General features: G+C 47.3%; 1 protein-coding gene across 1 annotated transcript in view; it reads right to left on the bottom strand.

The window, feature by feature from the left end:
• The window catches only part of ECT2L (epithelial cell transforming 2 like), a 94,751-nt gene that overhangs the window by 7,804 nt on the left and 59,290 nt on the right, over positions 1-27,657 (bottom strand). The window contains exons 15-19 of the mRNA XM_075338244.1: positions 24,216-24,430; positions 12,201-12,348; positions 10,691-10,764; positions 1,992-2,148; positions 1,619-1,684 (exon numbers count right to left, since the gene is read on the bottom strand). Coding sequence (XP_075194359.1) covers positions 1,619-1,684; positions 1,992-2,148; positions 10,691-10,764; positions 12,201-12,348; positions 24,216-24,430 — 660 coding nt within the window. The remainder of the gene's footprint in view (positions 1-1,618; positions 1,685-1,991; positions 2,149-10,690; positions 10,765-12,200; positions 12,349-24,215; positions 24,431-27,657) is intronic.

The raw sequence follows: 27,657 nt of genomic DNA on the forward strand, positions 1-27,657 counted from the left end.
ATGGACTCAGCACTTTTTTCCCCGCTGGCCTGGCGTCTGTGATTGGTTGCAGTGAGACGTGCCCCCCAACCTCTGTGACAGCGTGTGAGTGGTTGCCATCCAGAGCTGCATGAAGCTGGTGGCTCAGGCTGGGCACAGTGGGCAGAGGGAGCAAATCGCGGGCGCAGTTCATCCTGAGCTGCCTGCTGCATGAAGCAGGTGGATCTGACTGGGCCGAGGGGGGCACATCGTGGGCGCAGTTCATCCTGAGCTGCCTGCTACATGAAGCAGGAGTCTTAGGCTGGGCAGAGGAGGCACATCTCAGGCACATTTCATCCTGAGCTGCCTGCTGCATGAAGCAGGCGGTTCAGGCTGGGCCGAGGGGGCACATCGCGGGCACAGTTCATTCTGAGCTCTCTGCTACATGAAGCAGGTGGCTCAGGATGGGCAGAGGAGGTACATCGCGGCCTCCCCTATGTTCATTCTAAACTGGGCTGCATTTTGAACACGCCCCCCCACCACGTGACAATTTACATTTTACCTGAACGGAGCCCATACATTCTAGCATCTACCTTTATTTTTAGTGCACACAGCCCCGGAAGTGAATGTACGACCTGGAAGCAGCTTGCCGCCATGACACGGAGCTTCGGTGAGTACACCACGCACGTTCCTATCCCCCTATCCCTTCCACCAACATTTTTAATCTCCGGATTCTGGTTCCCATGGACTTATACAGGTACCGGTTTCCGGACCGGAACAGGATTTTTTAAAAAAAAAAAAAAAATAATATGATCCGTTCCCGTTTTTTCGCAAGTCTCTAATCCTATGTCATATGGCAAGCTTTATTAAAGGGTCGATGTTGACTTTTAGGATTGCTACTTCCAATAGGTGGCACTACAGACCAACTGCTCTTCCTGTCTGAAGAGGCAGTTTGCATATAGCCATTTTACACATGGAAAAGAATGGTGCCAGTAAAGCGTTAAGGCTACTTTCACACTTGCGTTCAGCGCATTCCGTCACTATGGAGAATAGCGCAGTCCGTTAACGCATTGCGCTATTCTCCATAGACTTGTATGGATGACGCACTGTAACACAAGTGTCTGCGTTGCATCTGCTGGACGACGCAGCGTCGTTATTTTGACGCTGCGTCGGCGGAAGGAACGCAGCATGTAACGTTTTTTGAGCAGCGCAAGCCGTAGGATTTCACTGCGCATGCTTTTTTTTTTTTTTTTTTTTAATCACAAACTTTATTTTTGTTGTCTTTCGGTGGCCGAAGCTGAGCGCCCAAGTAAGAGCGCTCAGCTGAGCGACCGGCCGCCGGCAAGTGACAGCGCTCAGCTGAGCAACCGCCATGCTCGGCCGCCGGCATGTCAGGGTGCTCAGCTGATCGCCCGGCCGCCGGCATGTGAGGGCGCCCAGCTGAGCGCTCGGCCGCCGGCTATTGAGAGCGATCGGCTGATCGTTCACAATAGTTAGCTGCCGGTAAACTGTAAAGAAGAAAAAAAAAAATAAAGCTTTCCGTTGTTTTGTACGATCCGTAGCATTGCGTTGTGCCACTATATGCAGCGCATCCGTTGCCTAAATTGCAAGTCAGACAGGACAGTGGTGGGGAAGGAATAGCTGCTCTGCTACTACTTACCGGACATCCCTGAATCATCTTCTGTATGTTGGTCAGCTCTGTGTCCTTTTTCAGACCTGCTTTCAGCTGGTGAATAAAAAATATCACAGTAAGTCCAGATGGAGCAATTATGTGCTTCTGTTTTCTAGACAGCAAGACTTGATTGCTGCTGGAGTTTGCAGTCACATCGTGTCTACTACAGCCCGTGACCTGGCCGCTCCATCTGGCCTTATCCTCAATGTTAACATGGAAATCAAAACCAAATACTTTATATATAGCGACAGTACCCCTTATAGCAGTGTATCACACAAGTAAAATAACTAAGCGCTATATGTTGTCATGTCAATCTACTCACCTAATGATTATAGTATTGTATAACACACCGAAGGCTGACCTGTCTAATGTAATCCTTGTATTGTTTCAACAGCAGTATAGCAGAATTTAGGTCTTCACGATCGGAATGCTCTGGAGGAGTATGTAGACGGAGAGCATACAAGAGATTCACATATTCTTCAAAGCGAGTGGATGGAAAAATAAACAACTCCTGTAAACTAATAATGAAAAAACATTGAGTTATTTGAAAAGATACAGTGCCCTGAAAAAGTATTCATACCCTGCGAAATTTTATTCATGTTACACCCACAAAGATACACACGTGGTCAAAATTGTTGGTGCCCCTCGTTTAATGAAAGACAAACCCACAATGGTCACAGAAATAACTTGATTGTGACAAAAGTAATAATAAATAAAAAAATCTATGAAAATGAACAAATGAAAGTCAGACATTGCTTTTCAACCATGCTTCCACAGAATGTTTTAAAAAATAAAACTCATGAAATAGGCCTGGACAGAAATGATGGTTCCTCCTTAATTTAAAATTTTGTTGCACAACCTTTTGAGGCAATCACTGCAATCAAACGATTCCTGTAACTGTCAATGAGACTTCTGACCCTCTCAACAGGTATTTTGGCCACTCCTCAAGAGCAAACTGCTCCAGTTGTCTCCTGTTTGACGGTTGCCTTTTCCAAACGGCATGTTTCAGCTCCTTCCAAAGATGCTCAATAGTATGTAGGTCAAGGCTCACAGAAGGCCACTTCAGAATAGTGCAATTTTTTTCCTCTTAGCCATTCTTGGGTGTTTTTAGCTGTGTGTTTTGGGTCATTATCCTGTTGCAAGACCCATGACTTGCGAATGAGACAAAGCTTTCTGACACTGGGCAGCACATTTCTCTCTAGAATCCCTTGGTAGTCTTGAAATTTCATTGCACCCTGCAAAGCAGCCCCAGAACATAATCTCTTTAAAGGTTTTTCTGGGCTCTTTTGTTACCATTCATATTATCCTTCTCTTTGATTTGTCATCAATTTTCCTCCTGCGGCCACATTCCGGGAGGTTGGCTACAGTCCCATGGATCTTGAATTTCTGAATAATATATGCAACTGTAGTTACAGGAACATCAAGCTGCTTGGATATGGTTTTATAATTTTCACCTTTAACATGTTTGTCTAGGATTTTCTTTCTAATCTCCTGAGACAACTCTTTCCTTTGCTTCCTGTAGTCCATGTTGAGTACACACCAATGCACCAACAGCACAGTGAGTATCTGTAGCCCTATATACAGGCCCACTGACTTATTTTAAGATTGTAGACATCTCTGATGCTAATTAGTGGACACACCTTGATTTAACATGACCCTTTTGTCACATTATTTTCAGGGGTATCATAATTTTATGTCTGGGCCTATTTTCTGAGTTGTTTTTGGTTTTTTTTTTAAATTCTGCTGAAGCATGGTTGAAAAGCAATGTCTGACTTTCATTTGTTCATTTTCATAGATTTTTTATTTATTATTACTTTTGTAAGATTAAAGTTATTTCTGTGACCTTTGTGAATTTTTCTTTCATTAAACGAGAGCTACCAACAATATTGCCCATGTGTGTAAATGTATTTTATTGGGATTTTATGTGCTATACCAACACTAAGTAGCAAGTATTTGTGAAGCGTAATGGAAATGATACATGGTTTTCTAAATATTTAAAAAATATAAATTTGAAAATTGTGACGTGCATTTGTATTCAGTCCCCTGTAAACCGATACACTAAATAAAATCCTGGGTGACCACTTGCCTTCAGAAGTCATTAATTAGTAAATTGAGTCCACCTGTGTAAAATATTCTCAGTATAACTACAGCTGTTCTTTGAAGACCTCAGAGGTTTGTTTGAGATCATTATGGATCAAATAGTATCATGAAAACCAAAGAAGATAGATCACGGATAAAGTCATGGAGAAGAGTAAAGCAGGGTTAGGTTATAAAAAAAAAATAGCATAAGCTCTGAACATCTCACGGAGCACTGTTCAATCCATCATCCAAATATGGAAGGTGTATAGCACAACTGTAAATCTAAGAAGACATGGCCGTCCATCTAAACTGACATCCCAAGCAAGGTTGCAGCCTAAGTTACAAAGTATTGATACATTTACCACAGTGAGTGTAATCAGTGAATAGCATAAAAGGAACAGACCCAAAACAGGTCATTATTATGTTTGTATTCTCATGCTTTAAGACTGCAAATTGTCCATGTTGTGGGAGGGGAAACATTTTCCTTAAAGGGAATGAGGCAGCAGGTTTTAGCATTTAATCTGAGAGCAGTATAATTAGAACATCTTAGTTGTAAAAATATAATTATTTTTTCTTCACTCCCCAATAGTATAACATTTTGTGACACATGTGGTATCAATATTTTCACTGCACCCCAAGATGAATTCGATAAGGGGTGCAGTTTGTAGAATGGGGTGACGTGTGTGGGATTTCTGCTGTTCTGGCAGTTCAGAGGCTCTGCCAATGTGACATGGCAACCACATACCATTCCAGCAAAATCTGCACTACAATTTGGCGTTCTTTCCCTTTTGAGCTTTGCACTATGCCTTAAGGGGAACCTGTCAGATCCCATATGCATTCTGACCTACAAGCAGGGTGATGTGTGGCCTAGAAACCCCTTCCTACCTATCCCTGTGTTGTAATATTGTGTAATATGAATTTATAAAAAAAAGTTTTGTAACTTACTGTACGTGTTTCCCTAGGTAAATAAGCAGAGGGTCTAGCCCTATGGGCGTCGCTTCGCCCTATGGGTGTTTGCATGCTTTCCGTGGTATCATGCCCTTGTGGGCATGATATCATGGATTTACATGAGTGACGTCACCTTCAGCTCCTGGAGATCCCGCGTGTGCGAGCTTGCCATTTGCGCAGCTTTTTTATCCGGGTGTTTGCTTGTCGGTTTCACAAGCGCACTGTGCATGCTCAGAAGACACCTGCGATTCCGACCAGGCACAGAGCGAGTCTACAGCCGGCAAGTAAACACCCGGATAAGAAGGCTGTGCGAATGAGAAGTGCGCCCGTGCGGGATCTCCAGGAGCTGACAATGACATCACTCATGTAAATCCATGGTATCCCGCCCACAAGGACGTGATACCACGGAAAGCATGGAAACGCCCAAGGGACAAAGCAACGCCCAGGGAACTAGAGCCCCTGCTCATTTACATAGGGAACACATAAGTAATAAAACTTTTTTTATAAATTCATATTACACAGTATTACAACACAGGAGTGGGTAGGAAGGGGTTTCTAGGCCACACATCACCCTGCTTCTAGGTTAGAACGCATATGGGACCTGACAAGTTCACTTTAACCCCTTCAGCCCCCAGCCTGTTTTCACCTTAAAGACCCGGCCATTTTTTGCAATTTTGACCAGTGTCACTTTGACAGGTTATAACTCTGGAACACTTCAACGGATCCTGGCGATTCTGAGATTGTTTTTTCGTGACATATTGTACTTCATGTCAGTGGTAAATTTAGGCCGATATGTTTTGCGTTTATTTGTGAAAATTTCGGAAATTTAGCGAAACTTTTGAAAATTTTGCAATTTTCAAAATTTGAAATTTTATGCCCATAAATCTGAGAGATATGTCACACAAAAAAGTTACTAAATAACATTTCCCACATGTCTACTTTACACCAGCGCAATTTTTGAAAAAAAAAAAAATTTCCGTTAGGAAGTTAGAAGGGTTCAAAGTTCATCACCAATTTCTCATTTTTCCAACAAAATTTACAAAAAAAAATTGTTTAGGTACCACATCACATTTGGAGTGATTTGAGAAACCTAGGCGACAGAAAATACCCAAAAGTGACCCAATTCTAAAATCTGCACCCCTCACTCTGCTCAAAACCACATCCAAGAAGTTTATTAACCCTTTAGGAGCTTCACAGCAACCAAAGCAATGTAGACGAAAAAATGAAAATTTTACTTTTTTAACACAAAAATGTTACTTTAGCCATAAAAATTAGTATTTTCACAAGGGTATCAGGAAAAATGCATCATAAAATGTATTGTGCATTTTCTCCTGAGTACGCAGATACCCCATATGTGGTGGAAATCAAATGTTTGGGCACACAGCAGGACTCGGAAGGCAAGGAGCGCCATTTGAATTTTTGAGTGCAAAATTAGCTGCACTCATTAGCGGACGCCATGTCGGGTTTGAAGACTCCCCGAGGTGCCTAAACAATGGAGCTCCCCCACAAATGACCCCATTTTGGAAACTAGAGCCCTCAAATATTTTTTCTAGATGTTTGATGTGCACTTTGAACCCCTGGGGGCTTCACAGAAGTTTATAACGTTGAGCCGTGAAAAGAAAACATTTTTTTTTTACCACAAAACTGTTGCTTCAACCAGGTAGCTTTTTTTATCACAAGGGTATCAGGAAAAAATGCACCATAAAATTTATGGTGCATTTTCTCCTGAGTACGCAGATACCCCATATGTGGTGGAAATCAAATGTTTGGGCGCACGGCAGGACTCGGAAGGCAAGGAGCGCCATTTCACAGCAAAATTGGTTGGAATTATTAGCGGACGCCATGTTTCATTTGGAGACCCCCCTGAAGTGCCTAAACAATGGAGCTCCCCCACAATTGACCCCATTTTGGAAACTAGACCCCTCATGGAATTTATCTAGCTGTTTAGAGAGCACTTTGAACCCCTGGAGGCTTCACAAACGTTTGTAATGTTCAGCCGTGAAAATATTTTATTCTTTTTTTACCACAAAATTGTTTTTTCAAACAGGTAGCTTTTTTTTCCACAAGGGTATCAGGAAAAAATGCACCATAAAATGTATTGTGCAATTTCTCCTGAGTACGACGATACCTCATATGTGGTGGAAATCAATTGTTTGGGCGTACGGCGGGGCTCAGAAGAGAAGGAGCGCCATTTCACAGTAAAATTGATTGGAATTATTAGCAGACGCCATGTTTCATTTGGAGACCCCCTGAGGTGCCTAAACAATGGAGCTCCCCCACATGTGATCCCATTTTGGAAACTAGACCCCCCCCCCCATACAAAAAAAATTAGTTTGGCGAAATAAAAAATACAGACATCAGTAAAAAAAAAAAAAAAAAAAAAAAAAAAAGAGCGCCTGCCACTAAGACCAGTGCCAAACGTGAGAGCAATGCACGAGTCTCGCATCGCATCATCCACTGCAGTCTGGAAGCGAGCAACTGCGCTGGATAATGCGATGCGAGAGGGCGGGGCGGCAGATGAGAAAGGGCGCAGCGGATGGAAGATGGGAAAGGGCGCAGCGGATGGAGGAGCGGCAGAGGATGGGAAAGGGCGCAGCGGATGGATGATGGGAAATGGCGCAGTGGATGGAGGAGCGGCAGAGGATGGGAAAGGGCGCAGCGGATGGATGATGGGAAATGGCGCAGCGGATGGATGGGAAATGGCGCAGTGGATGGAGGAGCGGCAGAGGATGGGGGGGTGAGATGGGGATACCTACCTTACAGGATGGATCTAGGCAGCAGGATCACAGCAGACAGAAGAGGCAGCAGATGAAGGAGGCAACAGATCGAGGAGGGTGAGAGGGGGCAGTAGATGGAAAATGGGAGAGAGCAGGCAGCAGATCGGGGAGGGGGGCAGAGTCTGATGGGAGAGAGAGATGGCACATGTAGGGGAAGGGAGGGGGGCTTGCAGCACATGTAGGGGGAGGGAGGGGGGCTTGCAGCACATGTAGGGGGAGGGAGGGGGGCTTGCAGCACATGTGGGGGGAGGGAGGGGGGCTTGCAGCACATGTGCTGCAAGCCAGCCACCCTCCCCCCACATGTGCTGCAAGCCAGCCACCCTCCCCCCACATGTGCTGCAAGCCAGCCACCCTCCCCCCACATGTGCTGCAAGCCAGCCACCCTCCCCCCACATGTGCTGCAAGCCAGCCACCCTCCCCCCACGTGGGGGGAGGGTGGCTTGCAGCACATGGAGGGATAGGTGGTGTGGCGATGGAGAAGGGGCAGCCGATGAAGGAGGCGGCGGCGGCCGCCGATCGGGAGCAGCAGCGGCTGAAAAAGGTGGGTGCGACGGCGGCGGGGACAGTGGCGAGCATGGCGGCGGGGACGGCGGTGGATCGGGAGCGGCGGCGGGGACGGCGGTGGATCGGGAGCGGCGGCGGCGGGGACAGCGGTGGAGCGGGAGTATGGCGGCGGGGACGGCGGTGGATCGGGAGCGGCGGCGGAGACAGCGGTGCAGCGGGAGCATGGCGGCGGGGACGGCGGTGCAGCGGGAGCATGGCGGCGGGGACGGCGGTGGATCGGGAGCGGCGGCGGAGACAGCGGTGCAGCGGGAGCATGGCGGCGGGGACGGCGGTGGATCGGGAGCGGCGGCGGAGGCAGCGGTGCAGCGGGAGCATGGCGGCGGAGACAGCGGTGCAGCGGGAGCATGGCGGCGGGGACGGCGGTGGATCGGGAGCGGCGGCGGAGACAGCGGTGCAGCGGGAGCATGGCGGCGGAGACGGCGGTGCAGCGGGAGCATGGCGGCGGGGACGGCGGTGCAGCGGGAGCATGGCGGCGGGGACGGCGGTGGATTGGGAGCGGCGGCGGAGACAGCGGTGCAGCGGGAGCATGGCGGCGGGGACGGCGGTGGATCGGGAGCGGCGACAGCGGTGCAGCGGGAGCATGGCGGCGGGGACGGCGGTGGATCGGGAGCGGCGGCGGAGACAGCGGTGCAGCGGGAGCATGGCGGCGGGGACAGCGGTGAAGCGGCAGCAGCGGCGGGGCGATCGGAGACAGCGGCAGCAGCGGCGGGGCGATCGGAGACAGCGGCGTGGACAGCGGTGAAGCGGGAGCAGCGGCGGGGCGATCGGAGACAGCGGCGGTGAAGCGGGAGCAGCGGCGGGGCGATCGGAGATAGCGGCGGTGAAGCGGGAGCAGCGGCGGGGCGATCGGAGACAGCGGTGAAGCGGGAGCAGCGGCGGGGCGATCGGGGACAGGGGCGGGCGGCTGGGCGATCGGGGACAGGGGCGGGCGGCGGGGACAACAACTTACCGCTCTCCTCGGCTTCCAGGGACGGTCACAGGCCGCAGATCCACATTGATTGGAGAGAGCGGTCACAAGACCGGTCTCTCCAATCAGAGCTGGGGGCGGGTGAAGCATCGATCACCCAGCTCCAGCCAATGGCCAGTGCTACAGCAGCACTGATCAGGGCTGGATTTCAATGTTCCAGCCATTTTCAATGGCTGGAACATTACAGTGGCTGTAATTGGCTGAGCGGCGTTCGTCAGCCAATCACAGCCTCTGTAGGTTCGGGGAGGAGGCACCACCCCTCCTGAGGTCAGGCAGAGGTCCCCTCCTTCCCGAATCCACCGTTTAAGTAAATAAATTTCACTCCCCGGGGCTCCGGGACCGCGATTTCGCCAGGACGTACTGAGTACGTCATGGGTCGTTTAGCACCATGTGACCATGACGTACTCAGTACGTCCAAGGTCGTTAAGGGGTTAAAGGAGTTTTTAACTACGTATTGGGTATTGGCAAACTCAAGAGAAATTGCATAACAAATTGTATGGTCCATTTTCTCTTATTGCCCCTTTTTGAAAGTTGAAACTTTGGGGCCAAAGCAACATTTTAGTGGAAAAATATGGTAATTTTTATTTTCACAGCCCAATGTTATACAATTACATAAATCACCTGAGGGTTAAAATTTCTCACTACACCCCAAGATGAATTCCTCAAGAGGTATAGTTTCCATGATGGGTTCACTTGTGCAGGTTTCTGTTGTTTTGGCATATCAGGGGTTTTGCAAACGTAACATGGCATCATCCGTTATCTATTTAAGCCAGATTTGCGCTCCAAAATTCAAATATATCTCCTTCCCTTCTCAGCTCCGACGTGCACCCAAACAGTAGTTTTCCACCGCATATAGGGTACTTCTGTACTAAGGAGAAATTGCACAGCTAATGGTCCATTTTCTCCTGATACCCTTGTGAAAATAAAAAAAAAATGGGGCTAAAGCAAAGTTTTTGTGGGAAAAAGTAAAATGTTAGTTTTTTTCCTTCCACATTGCTTTGGTTCCTGTGAACCACCTGCAAGGTTACTAAACTTGTTTGATGTGGTTTTGAGTACTTTCAGGGGTACAGTTTTCAAAATATTGTTACTTTTGGGTATTTTCTGACACATAGGTCTCTCAAAGTCACTTCAAATGTGATGTGGTCCTTAAAAAAATTGGTTTTATAAAATTTGTTGAGAATATTATAAAATGCTGATAAACCCTTTTAAAATCCTAACAAAAAAATATGTTTCAAAAATGGTGTTTACGTAAAGTACACATATGGGAAATGTTATTTATTAATCATTTTGTGTGACATTACTCTCTGATTTAAGGGCATAAAAATGCAAAATTCAAAAATGGATACATTTTCACATTTTTTTAAATTAAAATTTCAATAGTTTCATAAATAAATGCAAATTATATCTAGCAAAATTTACCACTACCATGAAGCACAATAAGTCACGAAAAAAAAAAATCTCAAAATCACTGGAATCTTTTGAAACTTTCCAAAGTTATTACCACATAAAGACACACTGGTCAGAATTGTAAAATTTGGACTGGTCAGGAAGGTGCAAACAGGCTGGGGGCGGAAGGGGTTAAGCACTTATGATGTACAGTTTACATATTGGTTATTTCAGTGCCGAAACTTAATCCCCGTTGCCCAATATTACAGCATGCCTCCTTTTTAAAGATAAATAGTACATAATGTCATATGCAATGCTTTTTTCCTGGTATCTCCTTACCTCATCATTTTAGTTGCGATAGTCTGATCATGTCTTTTTAAGAAAGCTCTGAATGTTGGTATGGCTTCTCTGCACTACATTGATGGGGGAAAAAAGTTTTACTTAGAGGTACATTAGATAAACTGTATATATACAGTGTGTTCACCCATATCCTGTCCATCGCCATTAACTTGAGAATGGCGGCAGCTATAGGCATAGAAGTGGTGTCTAGGTATAGTAAAGTAGCCATGCGCTATGCAATGAAACCACCTATAGCGCCACCGTGGAAAACAACGGAGTTAGCATTTTTTACTTGAAAACGGAATGAGATAGAGAAAAAAAGTGAATTAAAAATCACCTATTCAATACGAATCGACACCTTGCATACAGAAATGCTATGATATGAAACCCATGCCCCCCCCCCCCCCCCAAAACATTGAATGCTGGTCACGCATATGGCGCTCATTTAACTTTGATGCTCAAAGTGGCCACCGTCAGCTGCAATGCACATCTGGACTCTGGACAGCATACTGTATCTTGCTGCATGTTGTGCAATATGGTAGGTGACCCGTTTGCACAAGCATCTGTGATACGTCGTCGTAGGTCCTGCAATGTTGGTGGAGGGGTCGCATTCACCTGCTGTTTGATGTGACCTCACAGAAAGAAGTCCAATGGGGTCAGGTCAGGTGAGCGTGGAGGCCACTCCACGCAGCCACCATAACCAATGACTCGTAGGTTACCTCCATGAGGTATTGCTTCACGTCCGCAGCCTTGTGACTTTTATACATTCTAATCATAGCATTTCTATATGCAAGGTGTTGATTCGTATAGAATTGATGATGCCCTATAATTTTGTAATTCACTTTTTTCTCTATCTCGTTCCGTATTTGAGATAAAAATGCTAACTCCAATGTTTTCCACCAGGTGGCACTATAGGTGGTTTCATTGCGTAGCGCATGGCTACTTTACTATACCTAGACACCACTTCTATTCCTATAGCTGCCGCCGTCCTTAAGTTAATGGCGGCGGACAGGATATGGGTGGACATACTGTGTGTATTATATATATATATATACACACACACACACATCATAAATGACTATCCAAAGTGTACATCTGCCATTAAAGCTTATGGATGTCATTGACTCCGGTCCTTTTTTTGGAGCAGATTCTGAGTCCTAGCACAATGTTGCTAACAAATAGTGGCTTTCAAGTAATAGCGTATAATCTTAAGGCCACCCGAAGTGAACACAGACAGAAGAATACCCCCTGTACAAGAACAATATAAGGGCCCTTTGCAGTCAAGTAGCTCATCATAAAGCACAATTCCACCTGATGTGAGGGTGGAATTGGGCCCTTTATCTCTTGGGCCCCTGTGTGGCTGCACTGGTTGCACCAATGGCATATCTGCTTCTGAATAGCACCACGTTACAGGCAAGCCATAACATTACCAGGTACTATCAACAGTATGTGGGGAGCAATACATATGAGATTAAATGGGTTGTGGTGAAAGAAGTGCAATGAACTTTACCTTGTCAATAGTTTTAAGGATCACTGTGTAGTTGTTGAAAAAATTAGTGTATGTCTTGAGCCGTGATGAAAACTTGCTAAAAACATCACCCAAGCATTGTGCAGGCCCCCATTCCTGAAGGCGTTCAGTCATCTCACTTAACAACTGCCTGAATAAAAACACAATATGGGGATATTAGAAACCACAAAGAGCGTAAATCATATATTTACAGGGAATCTAGCTGGACCTGTATTCTTCAACTACGAATATAAATCAGCCAGATCAGCACATAATATAATAGCCAAAAAAAGCTCTATTGTCATTATCATTATCTCTGTTGTGCAGATGTTTGTCTTCATGGCTAGGCCATATAACGGATGTGTCCTCATTATGGCCATCTTCGTGTGGCCATCTTCCCTCTCTTTCACTGAAGATAACCAGCAGATAGATTGGGGAAGCATACATAGGAGATCCATATTCTATATAGTGAGACACTCATTTTTTAGTGTGTTATATCTCTTCTCCACTACGCCCCACAGTCATGCTGCCGCAAATGGTTTACATGCAGAATTCAAGGTCTCTTTCCTGATGTAAACGTTGTTATGTGATGTGTGTCTGTGGGAAGATGAGTTGGTTTAATAATGAAGAAAGAGAAGATATCACTTTTGGAATTAAACTGACAATGTTGTTTATTTAATGTATGTTTTTATGTTCACAGATCACTTAGAATGCACTATAATATACAGTTAGGTCCAGAAATATTTGGACAGTGACACAAGTTTTGTTATTTTAGCGGTTTACAAAAACATGTTCAGAAATACAATTATATATATAATATGGGCTGAAAGTGCACACTCCCAGCTGCAATATGAGAGTTTTCACATCCAAATCGGAGAAAGGGTTTAGGAATCATAGCTCTGTAATGCATAGCCTCCTCTTTTTCAACGGACCAAAAGTAATTGGAGAAGGGACTCTAAGGGCTGCAATTAACTCTGAAGGCGTCTCCCTCGTTAACCTGTAATCAATGAAGTAGTTAAAAGGTCTGGGGTTGATTACAGGTGTGTGGTTTTGCATTTGGAAGCTGTTGCTGTGACCAGACAACATGCGGTCTAAGGAACTCTCAATTGAGGTGAAGCAGAACATTCTGAGGCTAAAAAAAAAGAAAAAATCCATCAGAGAGATAGCAGACATGCTTGGAGTAGCAAAATCAACAGTCGGGTACATTCTGAGAAAAAAGGAATTGACTGGTGAGCTTGGGAACTCAAAAAGGCCTTCGCGTCCACGGGTGACAACAGTGGTCGATGATCGCCGCATACTTTCTTTGGTGAAGAAGAACCCGTTCACAACATCAACTGAATTCCAGAACACTCTCAGTGAAGTAGGTGTATCTGTCTCTAAGTCAACAGTAAAGAGAAGACTCCATGAAAGTAAATACAAAGGGTTCACATCTAGATGCAAACCATTCATCAATTCCAAAAATAGACAGGCCAGAGTTAAATTTGCTGAAAAACACCTCATGAAGCCAGCTCAGTTCTGGAAAAGTATTCTATGGACAGATGAGACAAAGATCAACCTGTACCAGAATGATGGGAAGAAAAAAGTTTGGAGAAGAAAGGGAACGGCACATGATCCAAGGCACACCACATCCTCTGTAAAACATGGTGGAGGCAACGTGATGGCATGGGCATGCATGGCTTTCAATGGCACTGGGTCCCTTGTGTTTATTGATGACATAACAGCAGACAAGAGTAGCCGGATGAATTCTGAAGTGTACCGGGATATCCTTTCAGCCCAGATTCAGCCAAATGCTGCAAAGTTGATCGGACGGCGCTTCATAGTACATATGGACAATGACCCCAAACATACAGCCAAAGCTACCCAGGAGTTCATGAGTGCAAAAAAGTGGAACATTCTGCAATGGCCAAGTCAATCACCAGATCTTAACCCAATTGAGCATGCATTTCACTTGCTCAAATCCAGACTTAAGACGGAAAGACCCACAAACAAGCAAGACCTGAAGGCTGCGGCTGTAAAGGCCTGGCAAAGCATTAAGAAGGAGGAAACCCAGCGTTTGGTGATGTCCATGGGTTCCAGACTTAAGGCAGTGATTGCCTCCAAAGGATTCGCAACAAAATATTGAAATTAAAAATATTTTGTTTGGGTTTGGTTTATTTGTCCAATTACTTTTGACCTCCTAAAATGTGGAGTGTTTGTAAAGAAATGTGTACAATTCCTACAATTTCTATCAGATATTTTTGTTCAAACCTTCAAATTAAACGTTACAATCTGCACTTGAATTCTATTGTAGAGGTTTCATTTCAAATCCAATGTGGTGGCATGCAGAGCCCAACTCGCGAAAATTGTGTCACTGTCCAAATATTTCTGGACCTAATTGTAAAAGAAGACTGATCTTAATGTGTGCTGTTGGTGGGGTACGGTACATATATTTTAATAAAAATTTTTTTAGAAGTAAATTAAATATGTGTAATTTTTGGTAGCACATTTGCGGTAGCATGTGTACCAATAGGGGATGAATATATGTATATATACAGTATATGGAGAAGTTGTACCGATTAAAATATTATGGTGCATACAGACAACTGTTAATAAAAACTGATCTTGTTTAGTAGCGTCTGATACACAATGTGGGAATAGGTGAGAGGATGCGATCCTATAGACCGGGACTATTCCCTGTACCTATAGTCTAGAAATAGAAGCAGTAGTGGAACTTCTTAGTGTGGACGAAATAAAAAGATCATATAAAGTACAGAAATTCGTCTTGATATGGATAACTATATGCTAATTGGAACTTTAAAGGAGTAATGGATGTAAGATCCGGATAAAGTATATGATTATACGTACGAACCACTCAGAGTACATGGTATGCATGAAGTGCATGCGCGCTCTAAGGCTATGTGCGCACGTTGCGTAATTTCATGCATTTACGCTGGGTCCAGCACTGCAGCATAAATGTCTGCGTCTTGCGTCCCCTGCACAATCTATGAAGATTGTACATACTCCGTGCGCACAATGCGTTTTTAAACGCAGCATTTTGAGAGTCAAAAATTTGACAAAATCTCTGCATTTAGAAATACAACATGTCACTTCTTTCGTCGCTTTGGATGCTGCTCCCACTCTGTCTATGGGAGAGGCAGCATCCCGAGCGCATGAAATCGGCATCTATTCTGCAGACACACAGCATCCATTATGCAGTGTTTCTGCAGCGATTTGAAGCGCACATGCACTGCCAAATCATTGCAGAATTTGCAGCATGGACATGACGCAACATGCGCACATAGCCTGAGGCTATGTGTGCACGTTCATTTTTTCATGCGTTTACGCGGCGTTTTAAACTGTAGCGTAAACGCATGCCTTCTGCTTCCCTAGCAGAGTATGAGAATTTAGCAAATTCCATGAGCACGTTGTGTTTTAAAACACAGCGTTTTCAATCCCAAATTTTTGACAAAATCGATGCATTCTAAAAAGCAACATGTCACTTCTTTTGTGCGTTTTGGATGCTTTTACCACTCTGTCTATGGCAGAGCAAGCATCCAGAACGCATGAATTCTGCATCCATTCTGCATTCACAATGCATCCAAAATGCAGCTTTCTGGCTGCATTTTGAAACGCACATGCAGTGACAAAACTCTGCGGAATATTTGTCATGGCAGAATGCATACGTGCGCACATACCCTAAAGCTTCCCGATATAAAGATGATGGTTGAGGAGTTTATATATTAAGGGCGCATGCGCGCCTACGCCAGCTTTGGAAAGCTTCCCCTGCTGGCTCATATGCTATGACGCAAATGGACATGCCCAATACAATATACTAGACGCCGAGTTTGGCACTTTTGTAACATGAATATGTTTATCACAGCATACAAAGGGGGGTTGTCCTCCCTAATTATTATATACACATGTGAGAGATTAATAATGTATTACAGTTTGGCACATATGAAAGCGTGGTGCACACTATGAAAACATGTATAAATATATGCATATGAAACTGTGAGCACTATGAATTTGTAACAATATTTCACAAATGAAATGACACTAAAGGAACTGTTATATTTTTATATTAATATGTCAATGAGAAGTAAGATGTTCATGGATAATGATATACAGTGTATATTCTATGGATATGTCGCGGGCGGGGAGGACGCCGTCGCTACTGCGCTCTCGCTAACGCTCGGGTCCGGCGCTGCTGCGGCTGCTCGGTGGCTCGAGCGGTGGGCCGGATCCGGGGACTCGAGCGGCGCTCCTCGCCCGTGAGTGAAAGGGGTGGTTGGTTTGGGGAATTTAGTCCGTGACGTCACCCATGGGTTGTGGTGAAGATGGTCACCACCGCTGCTGGTGACGGGGATCCCGGAAGCCATGGTAGGGAGCAGCTGGGATGTTGTTTTCCCCCTCCGTGGGTAGGGGTCGGTGGTCCCGGGGCAGGATGATGTGACGGGGAGGCAGGGTTGGTGAGGTGCAGGGTTGCAGGGACAGCGCGGCGCGGTGCCGGATGGCACGGGTGTACTCACTCAGCAAGAAAGGTACAAAGTCCAAGGTAAACCAAACGGCTGGATAGATGGGTCCCACAGCCGACTGCTGTGTCTCTTCCCCGGACAGGTGATGGCGGCTGTCTTTCCCTGCACCTTGATGTTCTCCTTTGACTACTATGGATTCCCAACGGTAGTCCGCTCCCCGGTGTATGGGTACCGGAGGAGCCCGTTTGCCCGCAGACGCTAGCCCTTGGGTCTCTAGCCTTAGGCAGTAGCTGTATACCCGCACGGTGTGGGCTGTTGCCTTCAATAGGGACTTTTGCTGTTGTGAGACCCCTGGGGTTCCAGTCACATTCGGATTTGACTATTGTCGGCGGCTCCAAGCCTGGTCAGGGTCCGATGGCCCTGCCTGTGTGTGCTGGCTTCACTTCGCTCCCGTCGCCTGTCCCCGGTCCTACAGTTCCGCGTTGCTCCACCACTCCTGCAGACAGCCACCACCGTCTGCCAACCTTGCTGTTAGTGCCTGGGCCACAAACCAGACACCCAAGTGCTTGTTCCTCTCACTTCAACCTCCTGGACTAAACTGTCACTTTTCCCGCCTCCAGGCCTGTGAACTCCTCGGTGGGTGGAGCCAACCGCTTGACTCCGCCTCACCTGGAGGAAGGCAACAAGGATTTTTGTTTGGCTGATGTCCCTGTCTAGTGGGGGTGGGGGTGTTTGTGTGTTATCTGTGAGTACCTGGCTAGGCCAGGGCGCCACAGATACGCATATAGTTGCTTGAAAAAGGTTCTTAGGAACTGAAACGTTGCCACTGGGCTCAATAAAGTCCATTTTTTTTTTTCATTAGAAAAACTGGAGTGCTGCCTATGCTTTTTTTCTGGATATATTCACAGTACACACAGAGATAACAAGACATTTGAAACAAAACACAGTTCTGGACAGTGAGAGCAAAGAACGGTGATGAGATCTGGTCTAAAAGCTGTGGTCTGCTGATATTGCAAGAGAAAGAGATGTAGAGGGAGGGAGTTGAGCAGGAACTGCTGTATAGGAATCAATGGGCTGGAGACAGGTGACTAGTATGTTAAGTGTTAACCACTCTCCTTCAATGTAACTACTATGCACAGTGGGCCTGGTACTAAGGAAACCAGGTCTATACTATAAAAGATGAAAGCTTTTATTGTAGGAAAATGACAGGTATAAAAATCAAGTTAATTGCAAACTGAATTTCATGCTAACAACTTGGGAATACCCCTTTAATTGTTGGACAAACCTATGAACAGGGCCAGTGTCAGCACCTGCCACACCCGGGCAAATGCCGGGGCCCTGGACAGCCGAGGGGCCCACTCGCCTTCGTCAGTTCTGCTGCCCCCGGGCAGAGTTTTGGGGACCGCATTCCTCGGCAGGAAGCTGCGGCTCCCATCCCTTTAAGACGCACAGTCCACAGCGTCGTCCTTGTTTGAAGTTCATCTGTGGGCGGAGCTACCGCGTGGCGTGCTGCTCAACTCCCACAGAGGAAGAGGAGGGGCAGTGCCAGCCAGCGACCCCCAGCACAGCACTGCCCTCTGGTGCTGTGTGGGCCCCTTCTCCACCGTGATTTGAGCGGTATGTTCTAGACCCCTCCCCCCACCTAATCTGCATGTGCCCCCCCCCGCCCCCTGATTCATGGCCCCCAGTGAGCTGTAGGGCTTTCCCTCCCCCAAAGATGTATGACCTACCCCCCCCCAGATTTATGTACTGCCCTCCCCGGAGCCATATGTGGTGGCACCCAGAGCTGTGTGTTAGGGCTCCCCAGAGCTGTGTGTGTGGGGCCCCCCAGAGCCATATGTGGGGGACCCACAGAGCCGTAAGTGTGGACCCCCAAGAGCTGCGTGTGCTCATTTCTCAGCTGCCCTATCATAAGCTACAACCCCTGCATTAAAAATAGATAACTACAACAGTGTGTGTCAGTGTGTAGCAGAGCTAAGTGTCTGTGTGCATAAGAGCTGTGTGTGTGTGTCTGTGTGCAGCTGGTCTGTGTGCAGCAGAGCTGTGTGTGTGTGTCTATGTGCTGCAGAGCTGTGTGTCTGTGTGCAACAGAGCTATGTCTGTGTGCAGCAAAGCTGTGTGTGTGTGTGCAGTAGAGATGTGTGTATGTGTGCAATAGAGCTGTGTGTATATGTACTCTTTGGGCAGCAGAGGTGTGTGTGTGTGTGTGTGTGCGCGCGCATGCAGTAGAGCTGTGTGTATATATACTCTTTGGGCAGCAGATATGTGTGTATTTACTTTGGGCAGAAGAGCTGTGTGTGCAGAAGAGCTTTGTGAATATGCACTGTTTGGGCAGTGCAGCAGAGCTGTGTGTGCAGCAGAGCTGTGCGTATATATACACTTTGGACAGCAGAGATGTGCATGTGTGCAGCAGAGCTCTGTTTGTGTCTGTACATATGCAGCAGAGATGTGTGCATCAGTGCTATCAGGGTGTGTGTGTGTGTGTGTGTGTGTGTGTGTGTGTGTGTGTGTGTGTGGTCAGAGCTGTGTGAGTGTGTATTTTGAATCATGAATCAGAGCTGTGTGTGTGGCCCCCCCATAGCCATCGGTGCGGCCCCCAGAGCACTATGCCATCCACCCCAGTAACGTGTATGCCCCCAGAGCTGTTAATTTCTCCAGTAACAACTATGCCCACCAGTAATGTATATGCCCCTTCCCCCCTGTGATGTATATATTGTAGCCCCCAGCCCCACCTGTGATGTATATACAGCAGTGTCAGTGTGCACTCTGCACGGCCATGTGTGTTAGTGATGGCCATCATGCAGCACAGCCACATGCCCAGGAGGAGCTGGATGGAGACAAGTGGGAATGTGTCTGTATGCTTGTATGATGTGTATCTATGCATGTCACTGTATATGACTGTATAGATTTGTCTGTTTGTATGTATTTTTGTGAGTTTGTCTTCAAATATGTATATGTATGTATGCCTGAATGTGTACGTATCTGTGTATTTGCGTGTCTGCGGATGGATGGCGCCCACTGAGACTCTTCCGCCCGGGGCCCACAAAAACCTTGAGCCGGCCCTGCCTGTGAACATGCAAGTTACTAAAGTAAGTATGAGTAAATATGAGAGCATAAATGTGTACTGCAAAAAAGGCTTAAAAAGAAACTTGACTGCAGGATTTACTCCCAAAAAGTGCTGGGTCGGCGTGCTGTATCAGTCTACTGATATTTAGGATAATGAGATTGTTGCAAACGTGTTTTTACCTTTTCTGCAGGATTGTATTTTAATATTGGGGTCTCTGTCCATAGACTAGTGTGTGATTCATGTCACTAATCTCTGCACTTTGCTCGCATCACGCCCCAGAAGCGAGATTGACAAACCAGCTTCTACAGAGAGAACAAAACGAAGGTGCAGAGTGACGACACGTTCTACTTTTCCCAGGTCTCCCTGGATATGCTGGTTTGTCAATCACGTGTGAGGGGCTTGATACCAGTGAAGTGACAAGTCTGGGAGGCCTCTGGCTGTGTAGTCGTGGCAGCACTGTATTCAAGGCACATCCCTGGCTTCATCACTTCTTTAATGTTGAGAGAGTGTATGTCGGTGTCTTCATCGGCCGATGCACAAAAAGGCTGCAGGCAAAAGTCCAGATGCAATAAAAACGACATTTATTCTCAAAGATAAAACACTCCGGGCAGCAGATTCCGGCAATATTAGTGGAGCTGGGGACACCCTGCCCGAACGCACCCTCTGGTGGGAATATGCCCAAAGTACTCCACTTCCTACGGGCTTCCACTCTTCAGCCAAGCATACACCGGACCCACACCGGCAGAATAGGCTTTGAGGTTGCGTTCACCTCCTTATCTCCGGTGTCCCTTGATGGTCCGCTCACACAATCACACTTGCCGCTGCAGATGTGCACTCTCCGCTGCCCCGGATCCTCTCCCTCCACACACATTCAGACCTTGCCTAGATATCCGGCCGACTCCTCCTCCCCGGTGGCAACAGCCGTCCCACCCGGCCACTAGGGGGGTGCCCTAACACATCATATACAATAATAAAAATCAACACTTTTAATAATCACAATGCCGGGTAACTATGCTAAACTAGTAGGGGGTAGGCCCACCCACTACATGCCTCCCCTCTTAAAATCCGAGCCTCCCGGCAAGGCTCTAAAACTTTAAACATATTGACACATAAAAACCTTTTGGGTCAGTCCTCAACAGCGGCACCAGTTCAGCGGCACTCCCGGTCTTTAGGGGCGCTTAATGGCGCAGCAGCGCTCCCGGTCTCTGGATAGCGCCCGGAGGCTCAACAGCGCTCCCGGTCTTAGATGGGCGCCCGGAGGCTTCAATAGCGCTCCCGGTCTTTGCTGAAGGTGCCCGGAGGCTTCAAAAGCGCTCCCGGTCTTTGCTGGAGGGCAACGGGCCCGTAAAACTTTTCAACAACAATGGAACTTTCTGCCGGTCTGGAACAACACCGGTCTTTGAAGGTGCTGAAGTTAACAACTTACTCTGGGGGCCAGGCTCGCTTCCATTCTTCCGCTTGAGCCTGGATATAGGCCCCCAGAGATTGTCCCGGCTGGCGGCGGATTCGCCTGAAAGACACAGGGGCGAAAGGCGGCTCCGCCGGTGCAGCTGCTGCAGCTCCTCTTGGGGGTGATGGTGCCTCTGCCCGAGATGGCGGTGGTGCGTCCAGCATGATGACCGGCTTGTTTGTAACATTTTGCGTTACCGCTACCACGGTTGGAACCTTCTCCGGGTCAGGGGCCGATGCAGTCGCTGTTTCCGGGACAGCAGCCATGACACGCCGGGGTTGAGAGGGCGCGGGCGGGAGCGATCTGGCATGGCTCCGGCGCCGCTCTTGCTGCTCCTCCCACTCAATCTCCTCCTGCCACTGCTCCGCTTCCCGGGTGGTTGGCATGCGGGAGACACAAACAGCAAACAGGCCGCGGCTACCTGCGTCCGGCAGGAACTGGACTTTCTCGCCCGGCCACAAAGTATGGAGTCGCTTGGGCAGTCCTTCCACGTCGAGATGAACTCTATTATAAAAGTAATCATCCCCGGTCTCGACTTCTCGGATGAATCCATATCCGTCCTGCTGGTTGAACTTAACAACCACCCCGGTCACAAACTGCTGTGCCAGCTCCTCGCCACCAGAACCGGACAGCATTTCCCGGACGATGGTCTCGGCCAGGAGACGTTCCTGGACGGGGTCAGGCTTCGGGGTCGGGACACTGGGGCGCGGCTCCGCAGGCGGGGCGATGACTGGATCCCAGAAGAAGCCCAGGTGATCTTTCTCCAAGCGCTCAGCAAACTCCTCAGCCGGCTCCGGCACAAATGGGGAAGCGGCGGCGTTAAGCTGCGGGGTCTCCCATGGGAAGACTGCAACCCCCGGACGGTTTGGCATGGGTGGGGTGGCATAGGTCGCCTTCACCTCTGTGATGGTGCTCCCGGTTTGAGCATCCCATGAGGTCTTCCAGGAAACTTTGTCCGGCCTGGTGGAACCTCCCGGTCCAATGGGAAGGTCCGCCAACGCGGCCTCACTAGCAGGGGCGAACCGGGGTCGACCTCGACCGAGGCTGATTAGGGCCATAGTCGTTGCCAACTCCGCGGGTTGCCCAAAGGTCTCCATCTCGGTCTCCGACAGTATCGCTGGTAATGGCGGTGATGTCGACGCTGAGACTGGGGAAAGTGGAGGCGGGTCTTCGTTTCCCGCTCTTAAACGGACTCCACCCCCAGCCTCACGCATCATCTTGACTCCTCCGCTGAGGTACTTCTTTTTCTTTTTCTTCATCTTCAATGCCCTGGAGCTGGCGCCTCCCCTCTTTGGGCGGAGTACTCTGTCCTTTTTCTTCGGCGCCGGCCAGCCCCAGGCTCTTCTTTTGGCGCCAACTTTTCGCGCGCTCTCGTTATCTTCACAGACGACGGCCATCTTGCCGCCATCTTGTGCCCGGTCCAACGCCTTGGGCACTTCTTCCTCCCACCATGGGACTGGAAATCTGTTCTCATAGCCCGGAGACGGTGCACTCGGCACCACTTGGTCTCCGGCTTCTTGGGTTCCTGGCAGGGGAATCGTATCCTGCCGACTACGCCACTTGAAGTGACAAGTCTGGGAGGCCTCTGGCTGTGTAGTCGTGGCAGCACTGTATTCAAGGCACATCCCTGGCTTCATCACTTCTTTAATGTTGAGAGAGTGTATGTCGGTGTCTTCATCGGCCGATGCACAAAAAGGCTGCAGGCAAAAGTCCAGATGCAATAAAAACGACATTTATTCTCAAAGATAAAACACTCCGGGCAGCAGATTCCGGCAATATTAGTGGAGCTGGGGACACCCTGCCCGAACGCACCCTCTGGTGGGAATATGCCCAAAGTACTCCACTTCCTACGGGCTTCCACTCTTCAGCCAAGCATACACCGGACCCACACCGGCAGAATAGGCTTTGAGGTTGCGTTCACCTCCTTATCTCCGGTGTCCCTTGATGGTCCGCTCACACAATCACACTTGCCGCTGCAGATGTGCACTCTCCGCTGCCCCGGATCCTCTCCCTCCACACACATTCAGACCTTGCCTAGATATCCGGCCGACTCCTCCTCCCCGGTGGCAACAGCCGTCCCACCCGGCCACTAGGGGGGTGCCCTAACACATCATATACAATAATAAAAATCAACACTTTTAATAATCACAATGCCGGGTAACTATGCTAAACTAGTAGGGGGTAGGCCCACCCACTACACCAGCAAGGTGCGGAAATGAACGACAGCCCTTACAGACTAATCCAAGGATAGAAGCCCCAAGATTTAATCTTTATTTTATATAAATTCTAAAAAAGTATAACTAGTTGAAGAGGACCTGTCACTTGCTGAAAAAAATATTATTAAAATAAGTTGTAAAAATCCCCGAGCTGCCTTGAGTCTGCTGCTCTATTCCATTTTGAGCTGTGTCGCAGTATTGCAGAGATATTCGCATTTGTTGCTTTTGGAGAGCAGTAGCTGAAATCTCTGCCTGTAGTCCAACTTGGTATTTCTTCAGAGACTCCCTCCCAGATGTTGCCAATAACCATACAACAGCTCATCTCACAGTGTATCAGCCTCAGATGCTGCAGAGCTGTGACTGACAGAGTCTGGGAGGACGGGGTAAAAGCACACATCCCCAAAGAAGACTGAAGAAACACCCAGCTGGACTGCAAGTAGAGATTACACATAGCGAGCTCCAGAAGAAAAGATTGTGAATACCTCTGCAATTGAATGACACAGTACAAAACAGAAAAGAGGTAGAATCAGAGGAGCTCAGGCATTTTTTTTTTTTTTACAAAGTATGTAACTCAATTTTTATCAGCCTTTTTAAAATCTCTCTGTTTCCATAATCTAGCACATCAATGGTTTAAGCATTCGGGACCAGGGAAATTGTTCTTTAGATATCAGTTACTATATAATTTTTCTTCTTAATGTCCAAATTCCCAGAGTCACCAGCAATAGGAAGTGAATTATTAAACCATCTGACCTGTAAAAAGCAGACACCAGCCATAACAGGCATGGTCTACCCAAGCCAAATCAAAGCCCGCGTAATATTAGGATTACTTACTTGTTGACTTGCAAAATATTGAGGATATCGGAGAAGATGATTTGTACATTAGTGATGCTGAGGATGGCTCGGTTTGATGACAGAGCAGCTTTTAATGGGGCAGCATATACATTTTTTACAATTTCTAAGATTTGCACATATTGTCTCTCGCTCTTCAGAATTTCGCGAGCAAACTTTGATCGTTTGTCTCCTGGATCTACTTGTAACCTATTCTCCTGTATATATAAAAGAGACATTACTTTTATCAATATCATAATGAGTCACAAAATGTTATCAACTATGGTAAAGCCTCAGAGATCCTATTTATTCAGATGTATTTTGTGATAAAAGAAGGATAGAGGATCTGATAGATGGCATAAAATCAATGGTGAGAACCGAGATCAGTGCTCAGCCTAAACAGCTAATAAACATCACACATGTACAATGCTAAAAATTGGCTAAGATGGTTGTTTTAGGAAATACTTGCATTCCGCATAATCTAACAATTCTAGAGCATTCTTATTCCTCCCAAAACTCTATGAATAAATGAACAGCTGGGTGTTAGGAGTCTGCGATGTGTCCCTGTACAGTGTGACACAGTCCAAAAAGCACAATACACGTATAAGATAATCTGCCCTGCCATCCTTATTTCAGGGGGAATACAATTATTAGCAAAAATAAACATATCAAGAGAGGTGATAGGTCAACTTTAAAGGGAACCTATCACAAGGTTTTCGCAATATAAAGCACAGCCACCTCCTTTATCGCCCCTTTTGCAGCATTGTAGTAAACTTTATCTAAGTCCCCAATCCTTTTTGCATGGCACTTAGAACACCTTTAATTATACTCGCATACAGTCTGTGGTCCAGTCTGAAAGGCATCGGTGGTCATGATCCGGCGCCTCCTCCATCCCACAATCGCAGTCTTCCTTCCTCGCTTCATGTGGATGATGAGTTCTACACTATCCACACAATGTCCCCGAATTGCGTTCCTAAGCAGGTGCATTTCTGTCTGCCCTGCTGAGGGCAGAGTAAAGTACTGTAGTGCGCATGCAGCGGCTTTACTACAGGGTCATCAGCAAATTGGCCAGAGGCAAAATGATAGATGGTTGTAGAGATCGCGACTGCAACTGGGTCCAGCGGGTTAGGGCCCTGGCGCCCACCCTGCAGAGAAGCAGCTGGCTCCTCTCTGTGAGAGAGGAGCTGCGTTATTCAGTGGCAAACCAGAGTGCTCCACTCCATCGTTCAACATTCTCTGCCTGCGCTTTACGTCTTAGTGCAGCAGAGTGTGGTGACGTCATCAGTGGGCGCTACTGAGCTGAGACTGCAGAGAGTGGGACACTGACCGAAGCAGCAGGGGGAAAGAGGAGATGTGAGGACTTGTACACGGTGACTAGAGGCCTATAGGGATGCATTAAACGGTATGGGGCTGCATAACACAATATGAAGGACACCTTACATGGATTACTGGGCTGCATTATAATACATGGAGGCTTATGGGGTGCATTAAATGGTATGGGGGCTGCATAATATAATATGGAGGCCTAAGGGGCTGCATTAAATGGTATGGGGGGCTGCATAATGTAATATGGAGGCCTAAGGGGCTGCATTAAATGGTATGGGGGCTGCATAATATAATATGGAGGCCTATAAGGCTTAATTAAATGGTATGGGGGCTACATAATATAATATGAAGGATTATGGGGCTGCATTATAAAATATGGAGGACTATGGGGCTGCATTAAATGGTATGGGGGCTGCATAATATAGTATGGAGGACTATATGGCTGCATTATAAAATATGGAGGACTATAGGATTCAGTATAATATATGCAGGGCTATCCGGTGAATTATAATACATGGAGGTCTATGGGAGGTGCATTCTAATATATGAAGGGTTATGTCGGACCCATTATACTATATGGAAGGCTATGTGGGGGCCATTGTAGTATTTGGAGAGTTATATATAAGGGGGGACAAAGATAAAAGCATGGGATGTGTGTCACGGTTTCGCCTCCCCGTCCACATGGCTAGGGGCAAATTTCCAGAGCTTGCATGCCTTAAGTATTGTCATCTCCGGTGAGCAAGCGCCCGCTATAAGCTTAGCGCTGCTTTGCCTGTGATTGCTGGTCCCTGTAAGTGTGATCCTGATCTGTCCCCTCTCTGTGCCCTCGTTCTCTGTCTGTGTTCCATCCCCTAGTCGTTCCTCCATTCCTCTGTCCCACCTCCGTCCTTCCCACAATAGCCCCGGTTGTTCCCCCCCTCTCCTACCTCAACCACTTGGTTGCTTCCTCTGGTACTGACCTCGGCCTGACCTCGACGCCGCCTCTGCTCGTTTCTCCAGTCTTCATTCTCACTGTGTATGACCCGGCCTGCCCGACCATCCCCCGCACGCCCCGCGACTTCTCCTTTCCAGCCGATGCTGCAAGGCACTGCATCAGCACACACTGTGTGTCCACCTCCTTGCATATTCAGCTCCGTGTAGTGTATTTCCCTGCAGGGCTCCAGCTCCCCCTGGGGGCAGCCTGACAATGGAAGGTTTAGTGTTGAGGGAAAGAGGCTCTTTCCCTCAGCACCCAGCTTTCCCAATCTCTGCTATACATCTTTCACTCAGCACCCAGCTTTCCCATGCTCTGATATCATGGGAAAGCTGGATGCTGAGGGAAAGATGTATAGCAGAGCATGGGAAAGATGCGTGCTGAGGGAAAGAAGAGAAGCAGAGCATGGGGAAGGTGCATACTGAGGGCAAGATGGATAGCAGAACATAGGAAAGCTGGGTGCTGATAGAAAGAGGGATTTCATATCATGGGTAACCTGAGTGCTGAGGGAATGAGCCAAGTGTCAGTGACACTTTCCTGTGCTCAAAGTGTCAGCGTAATTATCCCATACCCCGAGTATCGGCGTCATTATCCTGTATGCTGAGTGTCGGTGTCCGGTGGTGTTGGGGGGGGGGGCAGCTCCAAACTTTGCACCAGAGCCAATCAAATGCTAGTTATGCCACTGCCTTTAGCCCTTCCAGATGCATGTGCATTACAGTACTTTGCTCTACTCTCAAGAGGACAGACAGAAATGCAACTGCTCAGGAGCGGCGCGATTGGGGGACACAGTGTGGATGACATAGGACGTGTTATCCATATGAAATTGCATGAAAGAGCAAAATAATCCACATATAATGCTACAAGCACAACCATATAATGAAAATATTTACAATAATCTTTATTAACACCCAAATAATAAAATTAAAAACATTTAAAAACAACAACATGATGTTGTGAATGTACATCAGCAAACCCCAGGGACATACGTAATGTCCTGTACAGATACAGTCAGGGCCCGACTGGGAGTAAAATTCAGCCCCTGGCATTTGGAGGTACACAGGCCCACTTGTCGCGTGGTTAATGTGTTGTATCTTTGTGCACTTGTAGATTGTGTAACACGACCATATAACATGTAGTCACAGCTGC

The sequence above is a fragment of the Anomaloglossus baeobatrachus genome, chromosome 3 (assembly GCF_048569485.1).
Source record: "Anomaloglossus baeobatrachus isolate aAnoBae1 chromosome 3, aAnoBae1.hap1, whole genome shotgun sequence".
NCBI lineage: Eukaryota > Metazoa > Chordata > Amphibia > Anura > Aromobatidae > Anomaloglossus > Anomaloglossus baeobatrachus.